Source organism: Aricia agestis, chromosome 12 (assembly GCF_905147365.1).
Source record: "Aricia agestis chromosome 12, ilAriAges1.1, whole genome shotgun sequence".
Lineage (NCBI taxonomy): Eukaryota > Metazoa > Arthropoda > Insecta > Lepidoptera > Lycaenidae > Aricia > Aricia agestis.
The window spans coordinates 6,116,611-6,142,190 of NC_056417.1; the positions used below are offsets into that span (position 1 = coordinate 6,116,611).

At 39.1% G+C, this 25,580-nt stretch overlaps 3 protein-coding genes across 5 annotated transcripts; 2 read left to right on the forward strand and 1 right to left on the reverse strand.

Annotated features, from left to right (window-relative positions):
* Positions 1–4,035: 4,035 nt before the first annotated feature.
* Positions 4,036–25,399, forward strand: LOC121732249 (hepatocyte growth factor-regulated tyrosine kinase substrate). 3 transcript variants are annotated; one of them, XM_042122067.1, is made up of 14 exons: positions 4,036–4,150; positions 4,378–4,462; positions 4,546–4,649; positions 5,573–5,733; positions 7,222–7,337; positions 8,236–8,356; positions 8,695–8,802; positions 12,322–12,472; positions 16,988–17,151; positions 17,536–17,669; positions 22,794–22,920; positions 23,361–23,558; positions 23,795–24,643; positions 24,755–25,399. In XM_042122067.1, the coding sequence occupies exons 1-14, from the start codon at positions 4,117–4,119 to the stop codon at positions 25,115–25,117; spliced, it is 2,715 nt and encodes a 904-aa protein (XP_041978001.1). In that variant the 5' UTR covers positions 4,036–4,116; the 3' UTR covers positions 25,118–25,399. The 3 variants fall into 3 exon arrangements, with proteins under 3 accessions (XP_041978001.1, XP_041978000.1, XP_041978002.1); XM_042122066.1 differs by having other exon boundaries at positions 23,795–25,398; XM_042122068.1 differs by lacking the exons at positions 4,036–4,150; positions 4,378–4,462; positions 4,546–4,649; positions 5,573–5,733 and adding an exon at positions 7,031–7,105 and having other exon boundaries at positions 23,795–25,398.
* Positions 9,057–9,534, reverse strand: LOC121732251 (U6 snRNA-associated Sm-like protein LSm5). Its single transcript, XM_042122070.1, has one exon. The coding sequence runs from the start codon at positions 9,384–9,386 to the stop codon at positions 9,099–9,101; it is 288 nt and encodes a 95-aa protein (XP_041978004.1). The 5' UTR covers positions 9,387–9,534; the 3' UTR covers positions 9,057–9,098.
* Positions 9,947–11,626, forward strand: LOC121732250 (targeting protein for Xklp2 homolog). The gene has a single exon (XM_042122069.1). It carries the CDS (start codon positions 10,035–10,037, stop codon positions 11,451–11,453), a length of 1,419 nt encoding a protein of 472 aa, XP_041978003.1. The 5' UTR covers positions 9,947–10,034; the 3' UTR covers positions 11,454–11,626.
* Positions 25,400–25,580: the final 181 nt, after the last annotated feature.

Here is a 25,580-nt window from a genome sequence, read left to right on the forward strand (position 1 = left end):
TCTCGTAGTCGGGGAATAGGGTAGCGGTCGGGCTTCGTTACTGCGTTTAGTCGTCGGTAGTCGCCGCATACCCTTATGTCGCCGTTTTTCTTCGGTACGACGTGAAGTGGAGAAGACCAGGCGCTCTTGCTGGGACGACAGAGACCTTGTTGCATCATATTTTCGAATTCTTTTTTCACTTGATTGTAGCGATGTGGCTGTAGCGGTCGGGCGCGACAATGTAGCGGTGGCCCAGACGTCTCGATGAAGTGTTCGACGCTGTGTTTCGGTGTAATATTCATCGCTGTCAATCTCGTGATGCCGGGGAAGTCTTCTAGTATGTCGTGGTACGCCTGCGTGCTGTCGACACTACGGACAGTAGGTACGTCCGTGTAGCGTCCGGGAGCGTTGATGTGTAGACTGGTTCTCCCGTCGATGAGTCTTCTGTTCTTCAAGTCGACAATGAGTTCGTGGTGTTGCAGGAAGTCGGCACCGAGGATTGGTTTTGATACTGCTGCGACGATGAATTTCCATTTGTATGGTCGGCGAAGTCCGATGTTGAGTTCTAATGTCTTCTCGCCGTATGTCGGGATGACGGTATTGTTGGCGGCGTAGAGTTGGAAAGGTAGCGGCTGGAGATGGATGCCTTTCTTTTTCGGTATAACGGATATATTTGCACCCGTGTCTACCAAAAAAGTGAGATTCGTAGTCTTGTCCGTGACGAATAGGCGGTATTGTTTGTTGTGAACGCCGGATTCCGCCGCTGCCAACGTTCGGTCTAGTTTTCCGATGTGTTGTATGTACATGGTTGTGTACATTTTCTTGCTTCCTTGCCGAATCTGTTGTGGTAGTAACAGAATGGCGATGGTGATGTAGACCGAGGACGCGATGTCGATCGTTGCCGGAATCTTGATGTCGATCGATGTCTTGACCTTGAGCGTTGATAGTAATTTTCTCTTCTATAATTATTGTTGTTGTACTGTTGTTTTTTTAACTCGGCGACTTCTAGTGACAGCTTGCGGATTTCTTCGATGAGCAGGCACTCGACGTTTGATGCTGTTGATGCGGAGCTATTTACACGATGAGATGAGATGCTATTTACATTATTTACATGTGACTGCTCGATGATCTTGTCGGCTAGCGCAGCTTGTTCGTCGAGTGTGGTCTTCGACTGGAACGTTTCACTGACGGCCAGGACGGAGCGAATATTTGTCGGGAGGAGATTGGCCCACATCAGTTGTAGGGTGGAATCGGGGACCTTGTTGCGAGCCAGGTTTCGCATTCGTCGTAGTAGTTGTGATGGTTTCTGGTCTCCCAATTCCATGTCTGACAGCAGCGTTTGAAATTGCCGGCTGTCAGATTCTTCATATGCGGAGATGAGTCGGTCCTTCAGTGCTTGGTACTCGTTCGTCTCTGGCGGGTTGTACAGTAGGTCGGCGATCTGTTCGATGTCCTCTTTTTCTAGACGAGCGATGACCATCTGGGAGAGCTGGCTTTGGTTCTTCTGAAGACTGCTGGTGGCTGCTTCGAAGGTGACGAACCAGAGCCTGGGTTTGTCTCTCCAGAATGGCGGAATTCGCATTGACAGGGCAATGTCGGCGATTTCCTGTGATGACGGTGACGTCGCCGGGTTGCTGGTGAGTGCCGAGGTTTCGGGCAGGGATTCGCCTCTGGGTTCCATTTTTCCAGTGGGATTTCGGGCAGCGATTCGTTGTGCAGCGTTTCGTCCGAGCAGCGTTTCGTCCGAGCAGAGTTTCGTCGTGCAGCGTTTTGTTGCGGAGAGTTTCCCGGGCAGAGATTCTTCTTGCAGAGGTTGCTTGTTGTCCTTCGGGGTCACCAGTTTAGAGGACCGGTTGGTCTCTCTAAGAGTTCACTAGAGGTCGGAGGAGTAAAGAGTAAAACTCGATTTACTGTGGTGAACTGAAGTGATTTATTTACAAAAATGCGCTGCTTATATACAAAAAAATGAGTTAATTATTATTATTACAAAATGTACAAAGGTTAAAAGATTGATTGTGATTGGCTATTACAATTAGAAAGAGATGTACAGAAAGGGATGAAAACATTTACAAAAATTAGAAAGGGAAAAAAATTGAATAAGAAATATTTACAAGGTAATTATGATTGCCGCGCGAGAAACTGGCCGCGCCGCGGCGCGCGGCGCTGGCATCGCCCGAGTATAAATATGGGCTCTCGCGGCCCGCGAATTCAGTCCGCGCGCGCATTCCATACCGACGACGTCCCGCTGCCGGTCGACGCCGTGCCGGTAATAATTGTAGTGCCGCCATTTTGTGAAGATGGAAGCTCTGCAAACGCCATGAAGACCGTAGCCACGCTGCGAAGATCCCTCGCTCGACGTAACCTCGATGTGAAGACGCGTAGTGTTGCGAAGAATTCTTATTAGAAAAATGCCTTTTTCAAGGCCGGTTCATGTCCGGTATTATTACACGGACAGCTGTTTCTCTCGTCATTGCGAACGTACGTTCTTTGCAGAGCGATTTTCTTCTGTGTTTCAACTTCTATAACGAACGTATATAAAGACGGCGTGCGTTCTTTTCAGAGCGCGTTGTTTTCTTTGTTTCATCGGCGAACGAACGTAGGTACTGCTACAGTAGGAATATAGGTAATTTGTAACAAGTTTGCTACAAATGAAAATTTGTAGCAAACTTGTTACAAATTTTCATTTGTAAAGTTTGCTACTTTTTATAATTAAGTATAAGGTTTAAAGAGTAGCGTTGGGACTACAATACTTTTATCAGTATTTACCTACATAAATGATAAAACGTCTTCACATTTACTAATGGCAAAAAGTAGGAGTACAAAATGAATTTTTCATAAACAAAAATAATAAAAAAATGTTACGTTTCTTCTCGTTTCCATGTGAAGGGACCCTTATCTTTTTAGAATTTTTAGCAATAAAAATAAGACATTTTTTACCTTTGCTTTCCCTACCGCGTCAACGGTTTCAGATGTGGATGCACGATCAAAATTAACTGACGCAGTTCCATAACATTTTCATACATGTTTTTCAAAACGGACAACTGCATCTCCAAAGACGACACCTTCATCTTGATCGCAGTCAATTCCACTGCACAAACTTTAATGTCATGATCAAACTTATTTAATTTCTGATTGCTAACACAAATAGAGTCTTCCAAATATTTATTAATTGTTGGCATTGTATAATGTTGTTTTATGAACACATTATTGTAGTTACAGCCTTGTCCGTGTCACAGAAAAAACGGAGTTAAATAAAAATTGGGTTGAGGAACGTCTGATAAGATAAGATAGACGGTGACTCCACGATGATTTACATGAAAAATTGTTTCAAGATTACTAAAAAGTAAATTTTGAGAAATACACTAAGTCCTAAGACATAATTATATTATTGTATTAAGAGACAACAGTTTATTATTAATTATAAAAAGTTTTAGCGACAGAAGTAAGCGCTATCTAGTATTGAGTTGCAGAACTAGTAGGTACATAATATTTTTTGGAGGCCGGAAGTATTTGTAGATTTTTTTATAAAAAAAATCTATTAGGGCACTGAACTTTTAGTTAGAGAATAGAGATATTAATCTCTGCAGAACAGTCAAGTGTGGTCCGTGCAACGTTTATTCTTTAAGGCGAGGATAAACCCCAATTTCTTATTCCGCGACTTCCGGTTTACCTAGTTCCAATATAATAACGAAATTTTAAAAAATATGAGGTATAAAGCACAACATTTAAAATACCTTAAACCATAAACATTTTAATAAAACGTTATACTTTGGCTGTAATTAATTTACAAACTCACCTCCGATAAAAATCTATTTCATCGAAAAGTAAGTATTAACTAGGATAATTATACATTTTATTTGAATAAATTGTTAGTAAATCGATATTAAAACGTTTTTTTACCCATGCCTGACGCAACCCATAATTCCATAATCTATGAGTAATGAGGGCACTTATTGATTGGCAATAATTATATGATTTCCGTAGACGAAGACGAAGATCTTTTATTTATCTATGCTTCTACTTGACATATTATGATTTGACATACTTATCTGTCAATTTCTGTATACGAAAAAGATTTGAGTTTTTCGTCTCTAAACAAAAGTTTTTTATAATTTCGAGAGTGTATAGGATTACAAAATGTTTCGCGCTAATAATTTTGACAAATTATTAGGTATTTGTTGTTCATAAACACTATTTAACGTTGTTAAATAAATTGATTGACATGTAGGCAAACCAATGTTAAATAACAAAATTTACAAATAATCGGGCAATTTGTATCACTTTCTACCTTTTACTCGTCTATATTTTATTGTTACGAATATTAATCAGTATGATCGCAAACATTTAACCATTTGGCTTGTAAAAAAAATGAGGTAATACGAATAAATTGTGTTTCAGATAAAGCGACGAGTAATCTACGCCTAGACCCTGATTGGCCATCAATTATACAAATATGCGATTTAATTAGACAAAATGATTGTTCGTAAGTATAAACTACATACCATACATATCTAAGAATCGATAAATCTGTGTCTATATTGTTTTACAATATAACAACATTTTCAGGCCAAAATATGCTGTAGCTGCTGTAAAAAAGAAGCTGTACTCCCAAAATCCTTATCAGGCTATGTTCGCTTTGCTTACCCTGGAAAGTATTGTAAAGAATTGTGGTATGTACCTAAACAAAATACTATTTTTGTCATTTTCATCAGCTGCCTTTCTTGTTACCATAAGGGTGAAGCCAAACAAGCGTAATTAGTGAGTTGTGAGTCACAGAATTTCGGCTGGCAGAAATTCTTTTTTTTATTTTTTTTATTATGAAATAAGGGGGCAAACAAGCAAACGGGTCACCTGATGGAAAGCAACTTCCGTCGCCCATGGACACTCGCAACATCAGAAGAGCTGCAGGTGCGTTGCCAGCCTTTTAAGAGGGAATAGGGTAATAGGGGAAGGTAGGGATGGAAAGGGAACGGAATAAGGGAGGATAGGGAAGGGAATAGGGTAGGGGATTGGGCCTCCGGTAAAGTCACTCACTTGGCGAAACATAGCGCAAGCGCTGTTTCACGCCGGTTTTCTGTGAGGACGTGGTATTTCTCTGGTCAAGCCGGCCTATTCGTGCATCTATCGAATCGGCCTATATCGAAGCATGGCTCCCCCACGTCAAAATTCTGCTGCATTCAGTTTCATACAAAGGCCCCTTTTGATTCACACGAGCGTATTTTGTGAGTCATGACTTGTATGAAAAAAGATTTACTCAACCTAAATTCTGCGACTCACGACTCACAAAATTACGCTCGTTTGGCTTCATCCTAACATTTCTCTACCACATAGACACTTGAATCTTTAAGTGTTTACCACAAATAACATCTTGTATAGAAACCATAACCTAAACAGAGTTTTAACCTTCGAATAATGAATTTTAAGAACATTTTATATTTCTTTTCCTTAAACAATGTCATTCTAATTTCCATACATTTTTCTACAACTTTCATTTTGTTGCACTGTGTGCAGTTTTTCATTCTATACATTTTCCTGCAACTATTTTGTTGCACTGTGTCATGTGTGCAGTTAATAACTTATTGTCATTCAACAGGCTCTGGTGTTCATGATGAAGTGGCATCAAAGGCATTTTGTGAAATGCTTCGTGATTTAGTGAAAACAACACAACATGAGAATTTGAAGACCAAAATTCTAGAACTGATTCAAGCTTGGGCTTTCGCTTTCCGGAACTCACCAAAGTATAGAGCTGTGCAGGTATTTATTTTATTTATTTATTATGGTACAGTTACAGACCATAGAATAACAACATACAGTAAAATAACAATAACAACACACGACATTTAGACTGAGGTCCAATTACAACTACACCAGCATAGAAGGTAACAATATTAGCATAAGATTTACTTAGTGAAAGACAGGTAAAACTCAAAACAAAATAGAACTAAAAACTAACTAGTATTATATCACATTGAACTATAAGCATAACAAAAACTCTGTCCATCAACACATATTAAACATAATATACGACAGGTACCTACCTAATATTATATCAACAAAAATCATCATGCAGGTGAAATACAAAAATAATCAGGTAATGTTAATCAATACAAAAAAAACTACATCATCAAAGAGAAAACTGTGTTAAAATACTGCAACTATGTACTGCTTTTTAGTATGTAAATTATAAAAACATAACTCTTTTGCACATACATTACACACATAACATTGCATATTATGTATTTTTAATTTCTTGAGTTTTATAAAAAAAACTCCCAAGTACCAGTGGCCACATGTGGCCACGATAAGCTATTGTGTCTGGTTTTTCCATGACGGAGCTAATAATATTAACAAACTATTCTGCATAGGAACAGTCAAAGACAAATGCTTAGACTGCTTTTCATCCTTATTCCCTGACAATATAGTTCAAAAGTAGTCCACTCTCCAACTGTACACTACTGACTGGCTCAACTATCTGTGCATTCGTTTCATAACCTTACACAACCTGCTTACACAAAATATTAGTAGAATTGCTATCAGTCAGTTCCAATAAGAAGTTGCAAAATCAGTGTCGAATCACTAAGCACACTATAGTAGCCACACAGTTATTGATTTTATAATCTAATTAGGATTGGAATAAGTCTTTGGATAGTGATTGTGCAGTGGAAAGACCCCAATGCTGCAATGTAAGGAATAAATTGATAATGTGACTATTTTGATGTTGTTTAGCATGTAAAGTGTATATTCTAATAGGTTTCATTTTTTTTGGTTATATAAAACTGTTCCGAAACCAAGGGAACCCCATATTTTGTTGCAATAAAAAGCTATCCTTTGCTATTTCCTGGGCCTATCTAGAGATATTACAAATATTAATTATAAAATTTCATTCAAATTGGTTAAAAAGTTTAGCACGGAGAGTTATCAGACAAACCAACATACAAATTCCGCATATTTTATATCATGTATGATGTTGCCATGAGCAAATTATTATGGAGAAGGAGTTGCAAACTTAAACTGTCAAATAAGCAATGTGAAACAGGTTGTTATCAAAGATAGCATGACTCATTGATTGTATCACCTAGTCAGTAGTCACTGCCTGCAGATATTTTATCTGTTGTTACTGAAACACGTAAATGCTTTGTTTGTTGTTTTGTTATTTTCTACCATTTTTTATTAAACTTTAAAACTATTGTTTATTTTATTTTTTGTCAATATAGTGTTTACGAGTGAAGTGTATTGTTTTAGGATACTGTGAACATTCTGAAAGCTGAAGGACATAAATTCCCACCTCTCAAGGAATCTGATGCTATGTTCTCTGCGGATTCTGCCCCGGAATGGGCAGACGGTGAAGTGTGTCACAGGTCAGTAATAATTATCATTATACTGAGCAAAATAGCAATGAACATTAACTTACTGATGCAATTTATCTACTCATTGTGAAAGTTGTTTATTATGTTTTTGACTGAAATTTACACATATAATTCAAATGCCCGCCTGTAAAATAATCATGTAAAATAGTGTAATAAAAATAATAAAGCAGAGTGCACAAACATGTTTATTGTTTACATTTTAATTTTTATTGATAATTGTTCAAGGAATGTGCAGTTCATTCTGTAAATTAATTTTAATGTATTGTTTTCTTTCTACACAAAGTTGTATGTTTTGCACTTTAACAACAGTATTATAAAGGTCAATGTACTGTATTTATCTTATCTTATTATGCTTAAGTACCTTGTAAATCCTCAATGGGTCTCAACTCTCAACTCTCATTATTTAAATAATAATACTTAAATATGAATACAACCATATTATGTCGTTTTCTTCAGAGTTTAGAAAAAAGATTTGAATAAAAATTTTCCTCGTCTTTGTCTTCTTGGAAGTTAGGGCCAAATCACACTGGAATGGCAGCGAAGCGGCGATCATTTTCAGTGTCATATGATTTGCACTATGACTTATCTTATATCTTTAAACGAGCAATTCTTGTATATATATATATAATTGGAATCTTGGAATCGGCTGCAACGATTTTCATGAAATTTAGTTTATAGGGGTTTTCGTGGGGGGATTAATCGATCTAGCTAGGAATCATTTTTATAAAAAATAATTTTATCCGTGTTTTATCGAATACCGAGCAAAGCTCGGTCAAATAGGTAGTAATAATTAGTGTAGCAATACACTTCTATGTATTTTCTCACATTACTCTCTACTTCGCCAAACTCCGTAAATATGTGGTATCATTGATAGAAATCTTTGATGCAGATGCAGAGTAACATTTTCATTGATGGTGCGTCGGCACCACTGTCGAGCCTGCGGACAAGTTTTCTGCCAGCAGTGTAGCTCCAAAACATCAACATTACCTAAATTCGGAATTGAAAAAGAGGTGAGTAAAACAATGTGACTGTAAATGTTTTTTGAGTATGAAACACAATGCCAGTTTATTTAAACAAAGGATAGTTGTTACTTTTAAGATAGCTTTCGAAGCGAGCGTCTATAGCGTCAGTCACGCCGCGACAATGAGAATTGTATGGTTTGGAGTGGTTTGAAGTCGAGCAGAGCAACATTAACGCGTCTGTGACGTCACTTATCTACACCAGATCATACATTTTTTACAGACACGGCGTCACTGTCTCTATAGACGCTCGCTTTAAAAGGCTACCTTTTTAAAGTATATTATTTTGGTGTACCATGTAACTCAAATAAGTATATTTTTATTATTAGGTCCGTGTGTGCGATGCTTGCTTTGACAAAGTAAGTCGCCCGCCATCTTCAACTACAAAATTGGAAATAGTGGATACCGCCAGTGACTATGGACCAGCTCCAGCTCCGGTATGTGTTTTTAATAACATGTAAATTTTTTTGTTATCTACACAAACCACATAACAATAGTTTTAGCATTTCTTATTATTATTCTATTAGAATAGCTTCAACACTGGCTCAATTGACATTTACAGTGACTTATTTATATAAGTCATTATTTGTTGCTGCTTATTGTTTATAAATAAATTCAAATAGAAGTAATATTGATAGTGTTCTAGGCAATAGGTTAGGTTATCTTTTGCGGTACTTCATTAAAACTCTGCTTTGTACAAATAAATTTATTAACCTAAAAGAAAAAGTACTTGCTATTGCCCTTCATAAGATTCTCCTGGCATTTCACCACCAGGTACCAACATTGCAATGTTGTTCCCATTCAAAAGTATCTGGTCGAGTTTTGTTATTTTTCTTCCTTCTGGCGTTGATTCATATTCTGTGACGTCATCGAGCAACATGTTTACGAAATCGTCGAATCCTTGGAGAGTTCCGACCATTTCTTTGTCGTTTTTCATGATAATATGAATGCGTGAGCCAATACATTTGTCGACAAGTTCCAAAGGTAGGAGCGTATTGGGCGTAGGTAAAGCTTGGGACATCTTAAGGCTTCTTTCTGTTCTGTTTCTGTGCTAGAGCTTTGTTTAAGAAAGTGATCAATATTGCTGTTGTAATACTTGTTTTACCAACAAAATATATATATCAAAAAATAACGCTGAATGTCGACGAAATTCGCCTTCTACTTCGTACATCTTTTTGACAGTTGACACTTGACATTTGGAAGAAAAATGTGACAGTTTGCCTTCATTGCCAGTTTGAAAAATGATATAAAAAACCAATAAAAAAACTGTAGAAAATTATAGTTGATTCTCAATAATCTATACTAATATTATAAATGCGAAAGTGTGTATGTCTGTCTGTCTGTATGTCTGTCTGTCTGTCTGTCTGTCCGTCTGTCTGTCTGTCTGTCTGTCTGTTACCTCTTTACGATCAAACCGCTGAACCGATTTTGCTGAAAGGCATGGAGATATTTTGGCCTTTGCCAGGCAGAAAATTCGGACATATTGGCCTTATGTCCGAATTTTCTGCCTGGCAATTTTTTGTAACCATAGACAATGCTGTCAATGATCAAACTGACAAGTGACAGGCGTCAAAGTTTGAATTTCGAATTTTAACGGTGCAAGGATTTACGAAGTACGGAACGAACTTTTATTTTGTTTGCAATTTTATAACTGTGTTGTCGTGGAACAATGGCAAGAAGATTTGTTAATAATTTTCGGGGTGAAATGTATTTTTCGCCAAACGGTAACTTACATGTAAAAGAAGAACCTTTGACACCAAAAGATGACTTCGAAAAATACAACAACTTGGACTTATCTTTTGAAAATGAGTGTGCTGGAATGAAGAAATCGCTTTCTATGAACGATATCGCTGCACTCAGACGAGATATGGTGAAACTCGAATTTAGTGAACACAGTCACGATAGGTACACACAAAACTCCCAGCAAGATCTTTCGAGGACAAAGTTCGTATCAATGGCTGAAGCAATCTATCATTTTCAACGGGATACACCAGATCGCTTTCATTCGACGAGACCGAGAACATTTCGCCCGAATCCGGCTAATTCTGGAAGTCGTTCTGGTCTTACAGTACCTCAGTCACCAATGCTTCGTTCCAAGAGCCGATCCAGGCCTCATCATATATTATCTCAGAAGGAAAGAGAGGAAATGGAATTGGAGGAAATTAAAAAGTTTAAATTAAAAGCTAACCCTATTCCTAAAGCTGTTATAACAGGACCCTCACATTTGCCAGAAGTGCAAAAGAAACCTGCCACTGTTCCGGAGCCGTTTAAATTGACCGAAGTGCCCAAGAAAATATTCCAATCACCTGAACATATAAGCTTTAAGGCTCGTCCAGCACCAAAGCATATTTTGGAAAGTTCAAAAGTACCAGTCAAAGCGACTGTACAACCAACAAAACCAAAAAGCCCTAAATTCCACTACAAAAGAGCTAATTCCGCTGATCAAATCAAACTTGACTTCAAGCCTCTGCAGCAAACAAAGAAGACGGAGAAATGTGATAAAATCCGTCACGGGCCAGTCAAGCCCGAGCCATTCTCATTTGAGAGAAGAGACGAGGAAATGAGGAAGAGGCACGAAGAGAGAATCAAGAGGCAAATAGAGGAGGAGCGGAAACTTGCTACACAATTCAAGGCTCAACCTTTACCTAAGGCTGTGAAAAAAAGAATGCAATGTGTCACAACTGGTAGCAGCGTATCCAATGCTTCATCGGAAAACAAAGAAAATCATATCAAGTTTGAAGCAAAACCTCCAGTTGTACTGTATAAGGAACCATTCAAACCGGTCTTGAAACCTGTACAGCTAGTCCAACCTGTACCATTTGCACTCACAACAGAAAAGAGAGCAGTGGAGAGGGAGAAATTTGAAAAGCAGATAAAGGAGAAAGAAGAGGAAATGGAGAAAATAAGGAAACAAAGGGAGGAGGAGCAGAGGGAGGCGGAAGAGAGAGCTGTGGCAGAAATGAGGGCGAAGTTGGTGCACCATCCTAAACCAGTCCCACATATTAATCCATTTGTTCCTGAAAAGTCTGTCCTTCCCATTACTGTCCCAGAAACTCCAAAATTTGTGAGAAGACTGAAACAACAATAATTTGATTAGTATATATTCTTATAACTATGCTTTAGTTAATGACTTTGTGACATGATTTTTAAGATAATTTTATCAGCGAGACTATTAAAATTATGATAATAAAGCTATTATGTATTACGACTCATTTTGGTATAGACATTTAGAAATAGTGACTGGACTTGTTAATTTTAATTTTGTGTTATCTTTTGTGTATAAATATTTTTCTAATAAATATAAATGGCTTATCTGTGTTTTTTATTTCATCAAATATATTCTAGTTAGTTATGACAACTTTTACTAGTTAATAAAGAGGTCTACTTCTAGCTTAGAGCATTAAACCAGATTTCTAGGGACTAAACAAAGTTACAATATCTGCACAGTTGTTCTCCATTTTAACCCATCAATCCCCAAGTGGCACCTGGCTGTCGCATAACAATTGAAAATCTATGTGTCTGCGATTCCTACAATTGAGGTACTAAACCTTTTTAGTGGGGGATAAAATAACTGAAAGGTGGTTATAAATTTGACTCGTATGTATGTTATGTTCCAGTTTTCGTTTATGTTTTGTAGGTACTATGTTTGTAATCATAATGATAAAACTAAATCATAGTATTTAAAATATCGGTGCAAAGTGAAGTTTCTCGAACTACTTAAAACTTTTACGATACTTTTAAACATACTTAAAGTGTATAAAGTTATACACTGTAATAGCAGAAAACCAAGAGTACAAATACTTTTGAAGTACACTAAGAAGTAATGTTTTATATTGTTATGACTATTTAAAAATTGTTTACAAAATTACAAAAACCTAACCTAACCTAAGCCTTTTTTTACTTATACCAAACCCTTTTTCTACAAATCCCCTCAACACTTTTCTTGCACTTTTCAGAAGCGACCAGGGGGTAAATCTGCTGAAGAGTTGCAAGAAGAAGAGGAATTGCAGCTGGCCCTCGCGCTCAGCCAATCCGAAGCTGAACAGAAGGAGAAGGAACGAAAATCTCGTACATACATCGCTCCGGAGAACACACTGCATCCTACAAGTAAGCACTTAACTTTGACAAAATGGCCTATCCAGTGGCGGCCCTAAGGGGTGGTCGCCCAGGGCCTCGCTCTTGCAGGGTCCTCGCAAGTTTGTAAGACAAAGGGCCTCGCAAAGACCTCCCGGCTCCCGCACAAGCAGTGTTGCCAACTTTTTTTTTATACTAACCCATAAAATTCAGCAGTGTAAACCACCAGAAACCGCTAAAACCTAAATGGCCTCTCAAACCACCAGAATTCCACTAAATAAAGTAAAGACAACAACAACCCATCTGAATATAATTTGAAAATAATACAACAACAACGTTATTATTATTATGAAATAATTATTTTTGTTACTACAAAAAGGAAAATTTTAGTTACCTATGTACCTATGTATAAGTAGGTACTTAAGAGTAAAGATGAACGTCTTCTTTTTCTCTTTAGTTCTAATTTTTGTAATACGGTATTTGGTATTATGTTGTTATTACAGCATTTGCCTTCGCGTGCTAACCTTGCAGTTTGCACGAAAGAAAGGCGATCAAACTTCATCCGGTTTCTCTGTTAAGTCTTGACAACATTCATCATGCTAAATAATCGCTCTATATCAGCGTTAGAATGCGGCAAAACAAATAAAGATAATAATAATATAATTAAGTTTCCAATGTGCGTCTTTAAGGGTTAGAAAAATAATAAAAAAAACTAGTGGTTTAACGTCGAAGCTAACGTCGAAGCGAAGCTAACTTAAATAATCTAATCCACTAAGAAATCCACCAGCCACTAAAACCAAATTTTTCCCGCCGAAAGGTACGTCTAAACCACCAGATCTAGTGGAAATTCCACTAAGTTGGCAACACTGCGCACAAGGCCTCGCAAAGACCTTCCGCCTAGGGCCTCGCAATGGGTAACGACGGCCCTGGGCCATCTAATTGGTTTTTATTTGGTCTGAGCTTGCATTGATAAAGCCAGTCCAGGCATAAATAACTTTGATTTGACAGAATATGCTATTTTAAGCTAAGGTTATTGTAATTCAATTTAAATTTGTACTGTACAAAGTCTGTGTGAGTTTTCTCGCAAAAAGGACATGCTTTCATTAACTAAGTAGACTAAAATGAACCTTATAGTCTTAGACCGCCGTCTTTTTATTGCCTAATAAAAAGAGAATGCCTCTTCTAAGACCCTCAAGTAATCAGCCTGCTAGACTGTGAGAACGAGAACAAGAACTAAATAGAGTTTTCCTTTTCAATATTCGCTATTGTAGGCTTATTAGCTGCATTGTAAAATGGCAATAGCTGTTACACAATGTGTGTCCTACTTGCATTGAAGTAGCTGTGTATAATAATATTGTTTTTTAATAATAATAATAAAAATAAATAAAATATCTATTGTTTTTTAATAATAATAATAAAAATAAATAAAATATCTTTTTATTCAAAATGGGTATCATGATACACTTTTTGAAAGTCGAACGAAGAAACTACTTTGCCTACCACCGGTTCGGGAACTACCCCGCCGAGAAGAACCGGCGTAAGAAACTCGCACGGGGCCATCTTTTACTAAAAAAATGGAAAATTACAGTGTTATGGCTTAATAAAAGAAAAGTAACCTGCATGGAGCCACCCTATTCCCAAGGTGTGCTGTCCTCGATGAAATCATTGACTTTATAATACGCTTTAGCACACAAACGTTCTTTAACTGCTTTTTAAAAATTGTTTAAAGGATTTTGAACATTTTCTGGGATTTTATTGTATAGGTGATCTTTAAATGATTTGCTTACTTTGGCTAGTCTGAACATTGGTATTGCTAACTTGTTCTTATTTCTTATATTTACATTATGATTATCACTTTTCTTTTTGAAAATATTTATGTTCTTTCTAACATATAAGAGATTTTCCAAAATGTATTGAGATGCGACGGTCAGAATTCTTATTTCTTAAATTTTTTCTCTTAGAGATTCAAAAGACGACATCTTATAAATAGAACGAATAGCTCGCTTCTGCAGCACAAATATTGTATTAATGTCCGCCGCGTTTCCCCACAAGAGGATGCCGTAAGACATTATGCTACGAAAGTAGCTAAAGTAAACTAATCGTGCGGTCTCTACATCAGTGATTTCACGAATTTTTTTAACAGCATAATTCGTGAAATCACATTGGTATATCAAATTGGTATATGAATCAATTAAATTATGTCCGATGGGCTGATGTGTGTTCGGAGCCTTATGGGTTGAAATGCGGGGTGAGGCAGGGGGGGATCAGCTCGCCTCGTATCTTCAACTTGTATGTAAACTCGCTTATTGAGGAGCTCAGCAGCACAGGTGTCGGGTGCCACATAGGTAATGCGTGCGTCAACAACATTAGCTACGCTGATGACATGGTGCTGCTGAGTCCCTCTATAGGCGGGCTGAGAAAGCTAGTACGTATTTGTGAAAGATATGTGGAGGCCCACGGACTTAGGTATAATGCTACGAAGAGTGAGTATATGGTTTTCAAGTCAGGTACGAAATGCTATGACACGAATATACCTATAAAACTATGTAACACTCCACTTAAAAGAGTTAGCAAATTTAAGTACCTAGGTCATTGGGTCACCGATACTCTTAGGGATGATCAAGACATGGAGCGTGAGAGAAGGGCATTGGCAGTCCGATGCAATATGCTGGCCCGCAGATTTACTCAGTGTAGCAGAGACGTTAAAGTTACTTTGTTTAAAGCGTACTGCCAATCTTTTTACACGTGTAGTCTGTGGTCCAGCTATACGCAGAGGTCATACAATGCACTGAGAGTACAGTACAATAACGCATTCAGGGTGCTGATGGGGCTGCCGAGGTTTTGTAGTGCGTCGGGCATGCTGGCCGAGGCGCAAGTAGACGACTTTTATGCAATAATTAGGAAGCGTAGCGCCTCACTGATGGCGAGGCTTCGGGACAGCACCAACAGCATCCTGAGGGCGTTTGCGGACAGGTGGGACTCTGCACTGCTTGGGCACTGGATTAGACTTCATGCACCTGTAGCAAGATGCATGCTCGTCACATAATGTAGTGTCGAGCAATTAAGATTAAATAAAATTAACAAAAAAGTTAAAATTAACATTAATTACTAACCTACTAACATAAGTTAAGGAAAAATTGTTACTAATCTACTAATAATTCATATGGGCTGTATTTTATTGCCTGAAATAAAGCATTATTATTATTATTATAATATGCTGCAGAACTAAGCTTATCTGCCAGTTTTGCAATATGTGGACCCCATTGTAACTTGCAATCCAGCGTTATGCCTAGCAATATGGTGGTGTCTACTAAGTTCATTTTCTCATCATTTAATAGTACATTGGTTTGTACTTGCCTAACATTTGGCAAGATAAATTTTAAACATTTTGTTTTCTTAGAGTTCAAAATTAACTTATTAACATTAAACCAATGTACTATTTTTGAGAGAGCACTATTTACCTCGTCATAATTAAATTGTCTCTTCACATTAAAAATTAGTGAATTTTTATACAACACTAGCTGTTGCCCGCGTCTTCGTCCGCGTTAGTATAGTAGATCATTCAATGTACAGCATTGAATGATCTACTATTCCGCGCGGCTTCGCTTGCGTAATTTAGGAATTTCACGCGACCGTACATTTTTCCGCAAAAAAAATAGCCTATGTCCCTTAACATGGTCTATTCTTCATGTTTGCCAAATAACATAAAAATTGCTCCTGTAGTTCTTAAGAATCATAAGATAATAAGCAATTTCATATAATTTCCCCCGTTTTTTCCACATTTTCCTCTATTTCGTCGCTCCTATTAGTCGTAGAATAATAAAATATAGCCTATGGCCTGCCTCGATAAATAGGCTATCTAACACTGAAAGAATTTTTCAAATCGGACCAGTAGTTCCTGAGATTAGCGCGTTCAAATAAGCCCTTTCAAATAATTTCCCCCCATTTTTTCCACACTTTCGTCTATTTCTTCGCTCTTATTAGTCTTAGCGTGATAAAATATAGCCTATAGCCTTCCTCGATCAATGGGCTATCTAACACTGAAAGAATTTTTCAAATCGGACCAGTAGTTCCTGAGATTAGCGCGTTCAAATAAACCCTTTCAAATAATTTCCCCCCGTTTTTTCCACATTTTCCTCTATTTCTTCGTTTCTATTAGTCTTAGCGTGATAAAATATAGCCTATAGCCTTCCTCGATAAATGGGCTATCTAACACTGAAAGAATTTTTCAAATCGGACCAGTAGTTCCTGAGATTAGCGCGTTCAAACAAACAAACAAACTAACAAATTCTGCAGAGTTATAATATTAGTATAGATAATAATAATATATTGTTGCAGAATGTTTGAATAAGCCACCTTCAAACACTTTTATCGACATCACTTAAAACTTTCCACAAATGTTCAAAAATTTGTGGAAAGCTCTCAACCGTCTTCAAACACTCAGATGTTCTCAACTATCTCCAAAACGTTGTTCTCGACCATCTCCAAACACTCAGCAGATGCTCTCAAACATCTTCAAATACTTACAAGATGTTGTCAACCTTGCAGTTTCTCCCACGCCGTCTTCAGTGAGCGCGTCTCCCGAGCACGGCGGTACCAGCACGGAGTTATCCCGGTACCTAGACCGCAACTACTGGGAGCAGCGAGTAGCTAGGGAGGCCCAGGCCGCCCCCACTGCGCCGTCGTCGCATACCACTACGGAGACGCCTGAGGTGAGGTTTGAATGCGTATGCGACTCTAGTAACTACCCTCTTAGTAATTCTTCATAGCCTTTGACAATGAGACGCTATAGGGTAAGATTATTGTTATGGGAATGTCGAAGTGTCGTCTTTGTTAAGATTGTAGGATAAAGTGTTTCATTTATATCGTGAGAACATAGTATTTATTAGAGAATGAATTTTGAACTGTTAAAAAACTAGTAAAATACAAATAATAAAATACCTACTAGTACTCTACTTAGGTTATTTAAATGTTAGCTGTAAGAACAGCTAAGAGTATGATAAGTTAAACATAAATATTGCAAAAAAATGATAAAGCATAGCCATAAAAGTGCAGTTCATAAAATATTATAATTTGTCTTCAAATTTTATTTACAGCAAGAATTCACGAAACCGAACACAGCCAAGGGCCAGGAAGATGAGGCAGAAGACAAGGAAATTGATGACTTCGTCGAAACTCTCAAGTCGCAGGTTGAAATATTCGTCAACAGAATGAAGAGCAATTCATCTAGGTTCGTATTGCTGTTGTTACAACGTTTTTTTATAGTAAAACCAGATGTCCCGGCAAAGGTTTCTTTGCCATATAAAGTACTAGCTGTTGCCCGCGACTTCGTCCGCGTGGACTTCAGTTTATAGCGCGCGATGTCAACAAAATTGGTGTCAAAAGCTATTATAAAAAATACCCTGGTACCCCTTAAATCAAAACAGCTGTGCAGTGTGTACATAATATTTCATTTTTTTTTAATTAAACTTTATATATTATGCCAAATTTTAAAGCTTATTTAGCCCCCCAATTACACAACTTTACCCATAAACTATTTATCATTGATAGGTTTAAGGTTACGTCACCCTATGTAATATAATGTAAAATATATAAGGCTTATTAAATAACGCAAAGAAATAACAATCGAAAAAAACCGAAACTAAAGTGAATGATGATACCACCTCTTATAGAAAGATGTTGGGCAAGCGTTAGCGCGATGTAATCAAATCAAATCAAATCAAATCATTTAATTCGGGCATCAGAGGCCCATATAACAAATACCTTAAATCTAACATACATATAATTATATAATAAATACCTTAAAACCAACATACATATTTTATATATACTTAAAAACTAACACTGTCACATTTTGCCGGCGACGTGACTCGCTTCGTTCCGGAGTCTCCCCCGGAACCTCCGATAGACTACATCCATCGGCCAGAACTCCGGCGCCTCGAAAGTCGACAGAAGATTCGTCGGTACTCTCACCACAAAGGAGCTAAAGTTAACCTTGTGGCGAGACTGCAGACGCTCGACCCTCAGGCGCAGTGTCGTCTTCTTATGGATGTAGTCCACGACATCCTGGACCTCCATGGACCAGTGCAGGCGGGATATGTACAGGGGCGTCGTGGGGACCTCGCTCCGCAGACGCAGCTCAGGTACATATGGTGCGGTGCCGCGATGGTTGCGGGCGGCGGGCTTCTTCCTCCTCTCCACCAGTATGAAGCCCTCCTCATCGCACCTCCTGCCTTCGTCCTTGCCAAGCCGAGAAGATTCCACCTTGCGGCTCTTCGTAGCCTTGCGGCTCTCAGTCTCGCAACTCTTCGAAGCCTTGCGGCTCTCATTCGCCCCATTAGTTTTCGCCCGCGGGGGAGGTGCGGGGCGACCAGCAACAGTCGCAAAGTTTTTCTGAGTCGCCTGAGGACTCGGGGTCGGCGCAACCGGGAGGGGAGCGGGGGCGGGGGCGGCAGCGGCGGTGTTCGTTGACCCGTCCGATGATAATGCTGACGGGCTAAACGTGCTCGCTTGCGCGCCACGACGAGTAGTGACGAATGCGGCATCAGCATCAGGTGACCTACATATTGAATTACCACTTTTTAATTGCGATAATTCAATACGTAAGTCACTGATCGTAGACTCTGATGCCTGCAATCTACCTCGAACTCCAGCCAGCTCCTCCTTCAGGAACCTGATGTCCTTCAGTAGGCTGACGACGTCGACGTGGTCCAATGTGACGGGCGGCAGCTTGTGGAGCTCCTTTGCCACAAAAGCCGGCACCTCATCAGGATCCGTCTGCTTCAGCAGGGAGATGATGTCCTGCACGCTCCTTTCCGTTCCGTCTCTTCGTCGCGACGGCATATTCGCGCTCTATCCGAGCGTCTCGTATAGCAGCTGCTTGCCCTTGCAAATCTCCTCGCTGGAGAAGGAGGACTTGCAGATCTGCATGATGCTGACCTCGTCCATAGTGTCGATGGCGTGCTGGATAAACGCCAGCAACTCGTTGGCCACGAGCGCCATGGTCACGTGCAGCGGCAATGTGCCGCGCGATTCGCAAAAATATTACTTTTGCTGCGTGTGTAACGCGGAGCACGACCGGTCGCTAACTCGACGCATTACACATTGTAAAAGACGCACGGCGCCATCTAGTATGAATTTTTGGAACTAACTTAATTTAAACAAATTTTCGTATTTTCACCCCCTTACAACCCTTTTTTCCAGTAAAAAAGTAGCCTATGTCCTTTCTCAGGCTTTAGACTATCTGTATACAAAATTTCATTACAATCGGTTCGGTAGTTTTGGCGTGAAAGCGAGACAGACAGACAGACAGACAGACAGAGATACTTTCGCATTTATAATATTAGTATAGATTAGTATAGAACGTGTATAACGTGGGAGAGCCATGCTTCGGCACGAACGGGCCGGCTCGACCGGAGAAATACCACGTTCTCACAGAAAACCGGCGTGAAACAGCGCTTGCGCTGTGTTTCGCCGAGTGAGTGAGTTTACCGGAGGCCCAATCCCCTACCCTATTTCCTTCCCTACCCTCCCATATTCCCTTCCCTTCCCATCCCTACCCTCCCCTATTACCTTATTTCCTCTTAAAAGGCCGGCAACGCACCTGCAGCTCTTCTGGTGCTGCGAGTGTCCATGGGCGACGGAAGTTGCTTTCCATCAGGTGACCCGTTTGCTCGTTTGCCCCCTTATTTCATATTAAAAAAAAATAACAATCGAAAGAATCGAAAACCCATGTTTAACATGGTACAACCTCTTATAGAAATACGCATGAGCAAGCAATAGCGCGATCTAGGGGACTCTTGGCGCCATCTATTTTGAGTTTTTGGAACTAACTTAATTTGACCAAATTTACGCATTTTCACCCCCTTACAACCCCCTTTTCCAGTTAAAAAGTAGCCTATGTCCTTTCTCAGGCTTTAGACTATCTGTGTACAAAATTTCATTACAATCGGTTCAGTAGTTTTGGCGTAAAAGCGAGACAGACAGACAGACAGACAGACAGACAGAGATACTTTCGCATTTATAATATTAGTATAGATAAGATTCTAACGTATTAAAAACTATAAACAAAAACATACTAACTAATAAGTATGATTAGTTCTATGTTACAATAAAGTAAAAAAATAATACGCCATCTGTTGAATCGTATTAGAACTAAAATGTTCATTCCATCGATATATTTCTGGATTTTTTATAATATTATACATAAAATATGTTTAAGATTTTTGAAATTTTATTTTAATACACATCCAAGACCCAGGAACATTGAAAACTTGTTCCGCCTGCGGGACTCGAACCCAGGACCCCCGGGATGAGCGCTGGCCTGCGCAATGCGAATAAATTTTCATCGATATTTTCATGGAAATAAGATATTTTCCCACATCAAAATGTAGCCTATGTCCTTTCTCAGACTCTAGAATAACTGTGTACAAAATTTCATTGCAATCGGTTCAGTAGTTTTGGCGTGAAAGCAAGACAGACAGACAGACAGACAGACAGACAGACAGACAGACAGACAGACAGAGATACTTTCGCATTTATAATATTAGTTTTTGGCGTGAAAGTGAGACAGACAGACAGACAGACAGACAGAGATACTTTCGCATTTATAATATTAGTATGGATTAGTATAGAAGTATAGATACATAAAATATATTTAAGTAAAAAATAAAACGCCATCTGTTGAATCGTATTAGAACTAAAATAAAATAAAACGCCATCTGTTGAATCGTATTAGAACTAAATTGCATCGATATATTTCTGGATTTTTTATAATATTATAATACATAAAATATATTTAAGATTTTTGAAATATTATTTTAATACACATCCAAGACCCAGGAACATTGAAAACTTGTTCCGCCTGCGGGACTCGAACCCAGGACCCCCGGGATGAGCGCTGGCCTGCGCAATGCGAATAAATTTTCATCGATATTTTCATGGAAATAAGATATTTTCCCACATCAAAATGTAGCCTATGTCCTTTCTCAGACTCTAGAATAACTGTGTACAAAATTTCATTGCAATCGGTTCAGTAGTTTTGGCGTGAAAGCAAGACAGACAGACAGACAGACAGACAGACAGACAGACAGACAGACAGACAGAGATACTTTCGCATTTATAATATTAGTATGGATTTCGCCCATATTATTTTATTGAAGTGACTAAATAAGTATGTCACCATGGCAACGTCCATCGCTATCCCGTCGCACAAACAATGGTCGCCGTCAGTCTCGAGTTGTAATAATTTACTATTATTTATTCAACAAATGCACTTATCAATATAATAAGTACCCAGTAGCCGATTCTCAGACAAACTGAATTTTATATATACCTAAGAAGATAATAATAGGAATTAAAGGAATATAGGTTTATAGTAAAATAATAATGATAAAAAGAGTATCGTCGTTGCGCCTGCCAAATCCTCTGTTTTTTTAGTAAAATTTTCAAGGGTAAACAATAAACTATTTTAATTGGGCTTATATTTTTTAATATTAGACTTAACAATAAATTAAAAATGCAGGATGGTGGCAAACCTTTTTATGTATGTACTAAGACCTTTAATTTATTGATAAATCCATCAATCATTAAAAAAAATAGTTTATTGTTTACCCCTGAATTTTTTTACTAGAGGATTTGGCAGGTGCAACGACGACGGTATGTTTTTGGGAGCCACGAGAATTGCTTATTTTTGTTTGCCTGACCTCGCTAATTACAGCTATTCTATTTACTATGTTCACACTATGCAATTTCATCTTCAATTTGCGTCATCATCTTTTTATTCAATAATTGAACGCGTCAAAATCCACCCGCGTTGGAAAGATTAATAATTAATAATAAAATTAAAATAAAATAAATACTTAATCCCATATAAAAAAACACAATTTTTGCCAACTTTTTGCTCAATAACGGTACGGAACACTTCGTGCGCGAGTCCGATTCGCACTTGGCCTATTTTTTACTAGATGACGCCCGCAACTCTGTTGCGCCAAAATTCGTTAATCGCGCAGGAAACCGTACATTTTTCCGGTATAAAAAGTATCCTATGTCCTTTCCTGGGACTCGAAGTATGTCCATAACTAACAGCAAAATCTGTTCAGTGGTTTGGGCGTGATGAGGTAACAGACAGACAGACGGACAGATAGGCACATTTTCCCATTTATAATATTAGTATGAATATGGATATTAGGGCCGGTGTAAATAGTCAGTACTCAAGATGCATCTCGGTCTCAAGACAGGCTGTTCGGTTCAGGCTATGTGATTGGTTGGCTGTCAAAATTTGGACCAATCATAGAGCCGAACCGGGTCGCGTCCTATTATACCGGCCTAAGATTATTTAATCTGTTCATTACAGAGGTCGCTCCATCGCCAACGATACTTCAGTCCAGACACTATTCATGAACATAACTGCTATGCACTCGAAACTGCTGCGCTACATACAGCAGCAGGACGACAAGAGAGTTTACTTGGAGAGTTTGCAGGTGCGTTTTGGTTTGGTTACTAACTACTAACGTAATCTCAAAATAAAGTAAGTGGAAGGTCCATGTTTTACGACTGACTAGCCCCCTTATCTTTTGCTTATGGTCACAATTTTGACGTTAGAACGTAAGATCAATTTAAAATTATGAACGTCTTGACATTATATAGCTTTTTAATTATATTATATATATATATATATATATATATATATATATATATATATATATATATATATATATATATATATATATATAAGAATTGCGTGTTTAAATACATAAGATTATTATATTGAACATCGTGTGCCTTCAATCTAATTGTCAAATAAAGTGTTCAATAAAATTGAAGCGTAATTTTGCACAAAGGGGCCGGCTAACACGTAGTTGTCTCAGACAACACACTAGTTTCTTTAGTTGTTTTTTAATTATGCTAACTTTTCGCTCAGGACAAGATAAGCCAAGTGCGTGACAGTCGCGCGGCTCTCGACACATTACGGGCTGAGCATGCAGCGCGGCTGGCAGCAGCGGCCGAAGCGGCGGAGCGCCAGCGCCAACTGCAAATGGCCGCCAAGCTGCAGGCCATGAGGAAGAAGAAGCACGAGTACCTGCAGTACCAGAGACAACTCGCGCTGCAAAGAGTGCAGGTATTGTATTTTTTTTTTTAAAGTGACACTGGCCCAAGGATATAACATTTCATATTGCGTACACTTTCTACACGATCAGTGATGGTAATTGAAAAACTGGCCTATCTAATATAGTATTATTTAGGGACGAAAATAGATATTATAAATCATATTAGTGCACAAATCGTGCAGTAGAAATAAATTGTAAACATGTTTATAAATTTTATAATTCACTAAATTCGTTTCATTTTTATCAGGAACAAGAAAGAGAGATGCAGATGAGGCAAGAGCAGCAGAAGCATCAATACATGATGTCCGCGAGCAGCGGGTTCTATATGCCCGGAGTGACAATGCACCAGTTCCCACAGGGGTACCCCAATCAGCCCATGTACGTGAACCCTCAGTTCCACCCGCAGATGATGCCACAAACATCGACAGACGGTACCCCCATGGCTAACCAGCCACAAATGTCCCAAGCGAACATGCCAATCAACACCCAAATTGGCCCGATGCCATCCATGCCACAAATGCACGCCATGACCACGGCCGGCGCTGCGTTTACCCAAGCACCCACCAGCGCCACCATGAACCAAGCGAACATCCGACCCAACATGAGCCAGCAACTACCCATGCAGCAGCAGATGCTGATGCAGCAGATGCAAATGCGCATGCCCACCCAGCCGGGCATGCACATGATCGCTCAGAACATCGCCAACGGTATACCCATACAGAGCACGCACCCTGCCCAACAGTTACAGAAACCGAATTTACCCAACCAACCCCAGCAGCCAAACTCCATGATGCCACCCATGACAATGGGCCAGATGAATATCCCCCAACCGAACCCTAACAACCCGGTGTACGGTATGCAAATGGCTCCCAATATGAGAATTCCCGTGATGACGGGCAACCAGCCGAACAATAACCAGCAGGTGCCCGTGTCGGGATATCCAAATATGCAAAATCAACAGGCCAATCAGCAGGCACCACAGATGCACCCTCAAATGCCTCTACCGGGGCAGCCGTTGACTATGCCGGGACAGGCGATGGGCCAACCCGCGCCCAACCAGGGCCAGCTACCTCAAACTCCCCAAGGACCCCCTCAAGGCCAAGCGCCGCACCCGCCGCAGGTGTCCCAGGGTCAACCTATACCCGTGCAAGGTAACGCTGGACCGAATCAAGGCCAAGTTATAATGCAAGGTCCCCAGCTGCCTCAGCAACCTCAAGGCCAGCCCGGCCATGTCATGAATCAAGGCCAGCAGATGCCTCCCAATCAGATGCCTCCGAGCCAGCAGGGGCCCCAGATGAACCAAGGACAAATGCCCCCGCACATAATGATGGGTGCTATGAATCAGTCTATGCCTCAAATGCAAGGCCAGATGCCACAGCAGATGCCCGGGCAACCTCCGCAACAGATGCCTCAGAATATGGGACCAATGAAGGTGCAGAGTCAAAGTTTCGGCAATGGCCCACCAAATCAGCCAATGGTCCAAAACCAGCCTCCTCCAGCGCAAACTGCGCAGACGCCGGTCAAATCCGAGCAAAACAACAACACAGCAGAACTTATTAGCTTTGACTAAACATAGTGTGCTTACTGTTACTAAAATATTTATTTAAATGTATATTGTATTAAATATAGTTATTCTATTGAAAGTAATATAAATTAATATTCGCAATAAAAAGAGAAAGCACTTATTTTGGTGTGCATTATGTAGCTATCTTTCAATAGTTATTAATAGAGCATAATAGTAGAGATGTTTTAAAATTCATCACATTAGGTTATTCACCATGCTCTGACGGATAGTCAATTTAATTTTCACATATTTTATTGTACTTTATGTAAATTATCAAATTTTTATTTAGTCACCGAAAAGCGTATTGTAAAGAATTTATTTCAATGTTTATAACATAATGCATAGTTGAAAATTGTTTTTGTAATAATTATGATAAGATTTTATTATGCATAACGGAAGCGAATAAAAACGTTTTTTCGTACTTGAGTGTGTCTTTCAGTGGCGAAGGGTGAATATTTTCGGAAGGGAA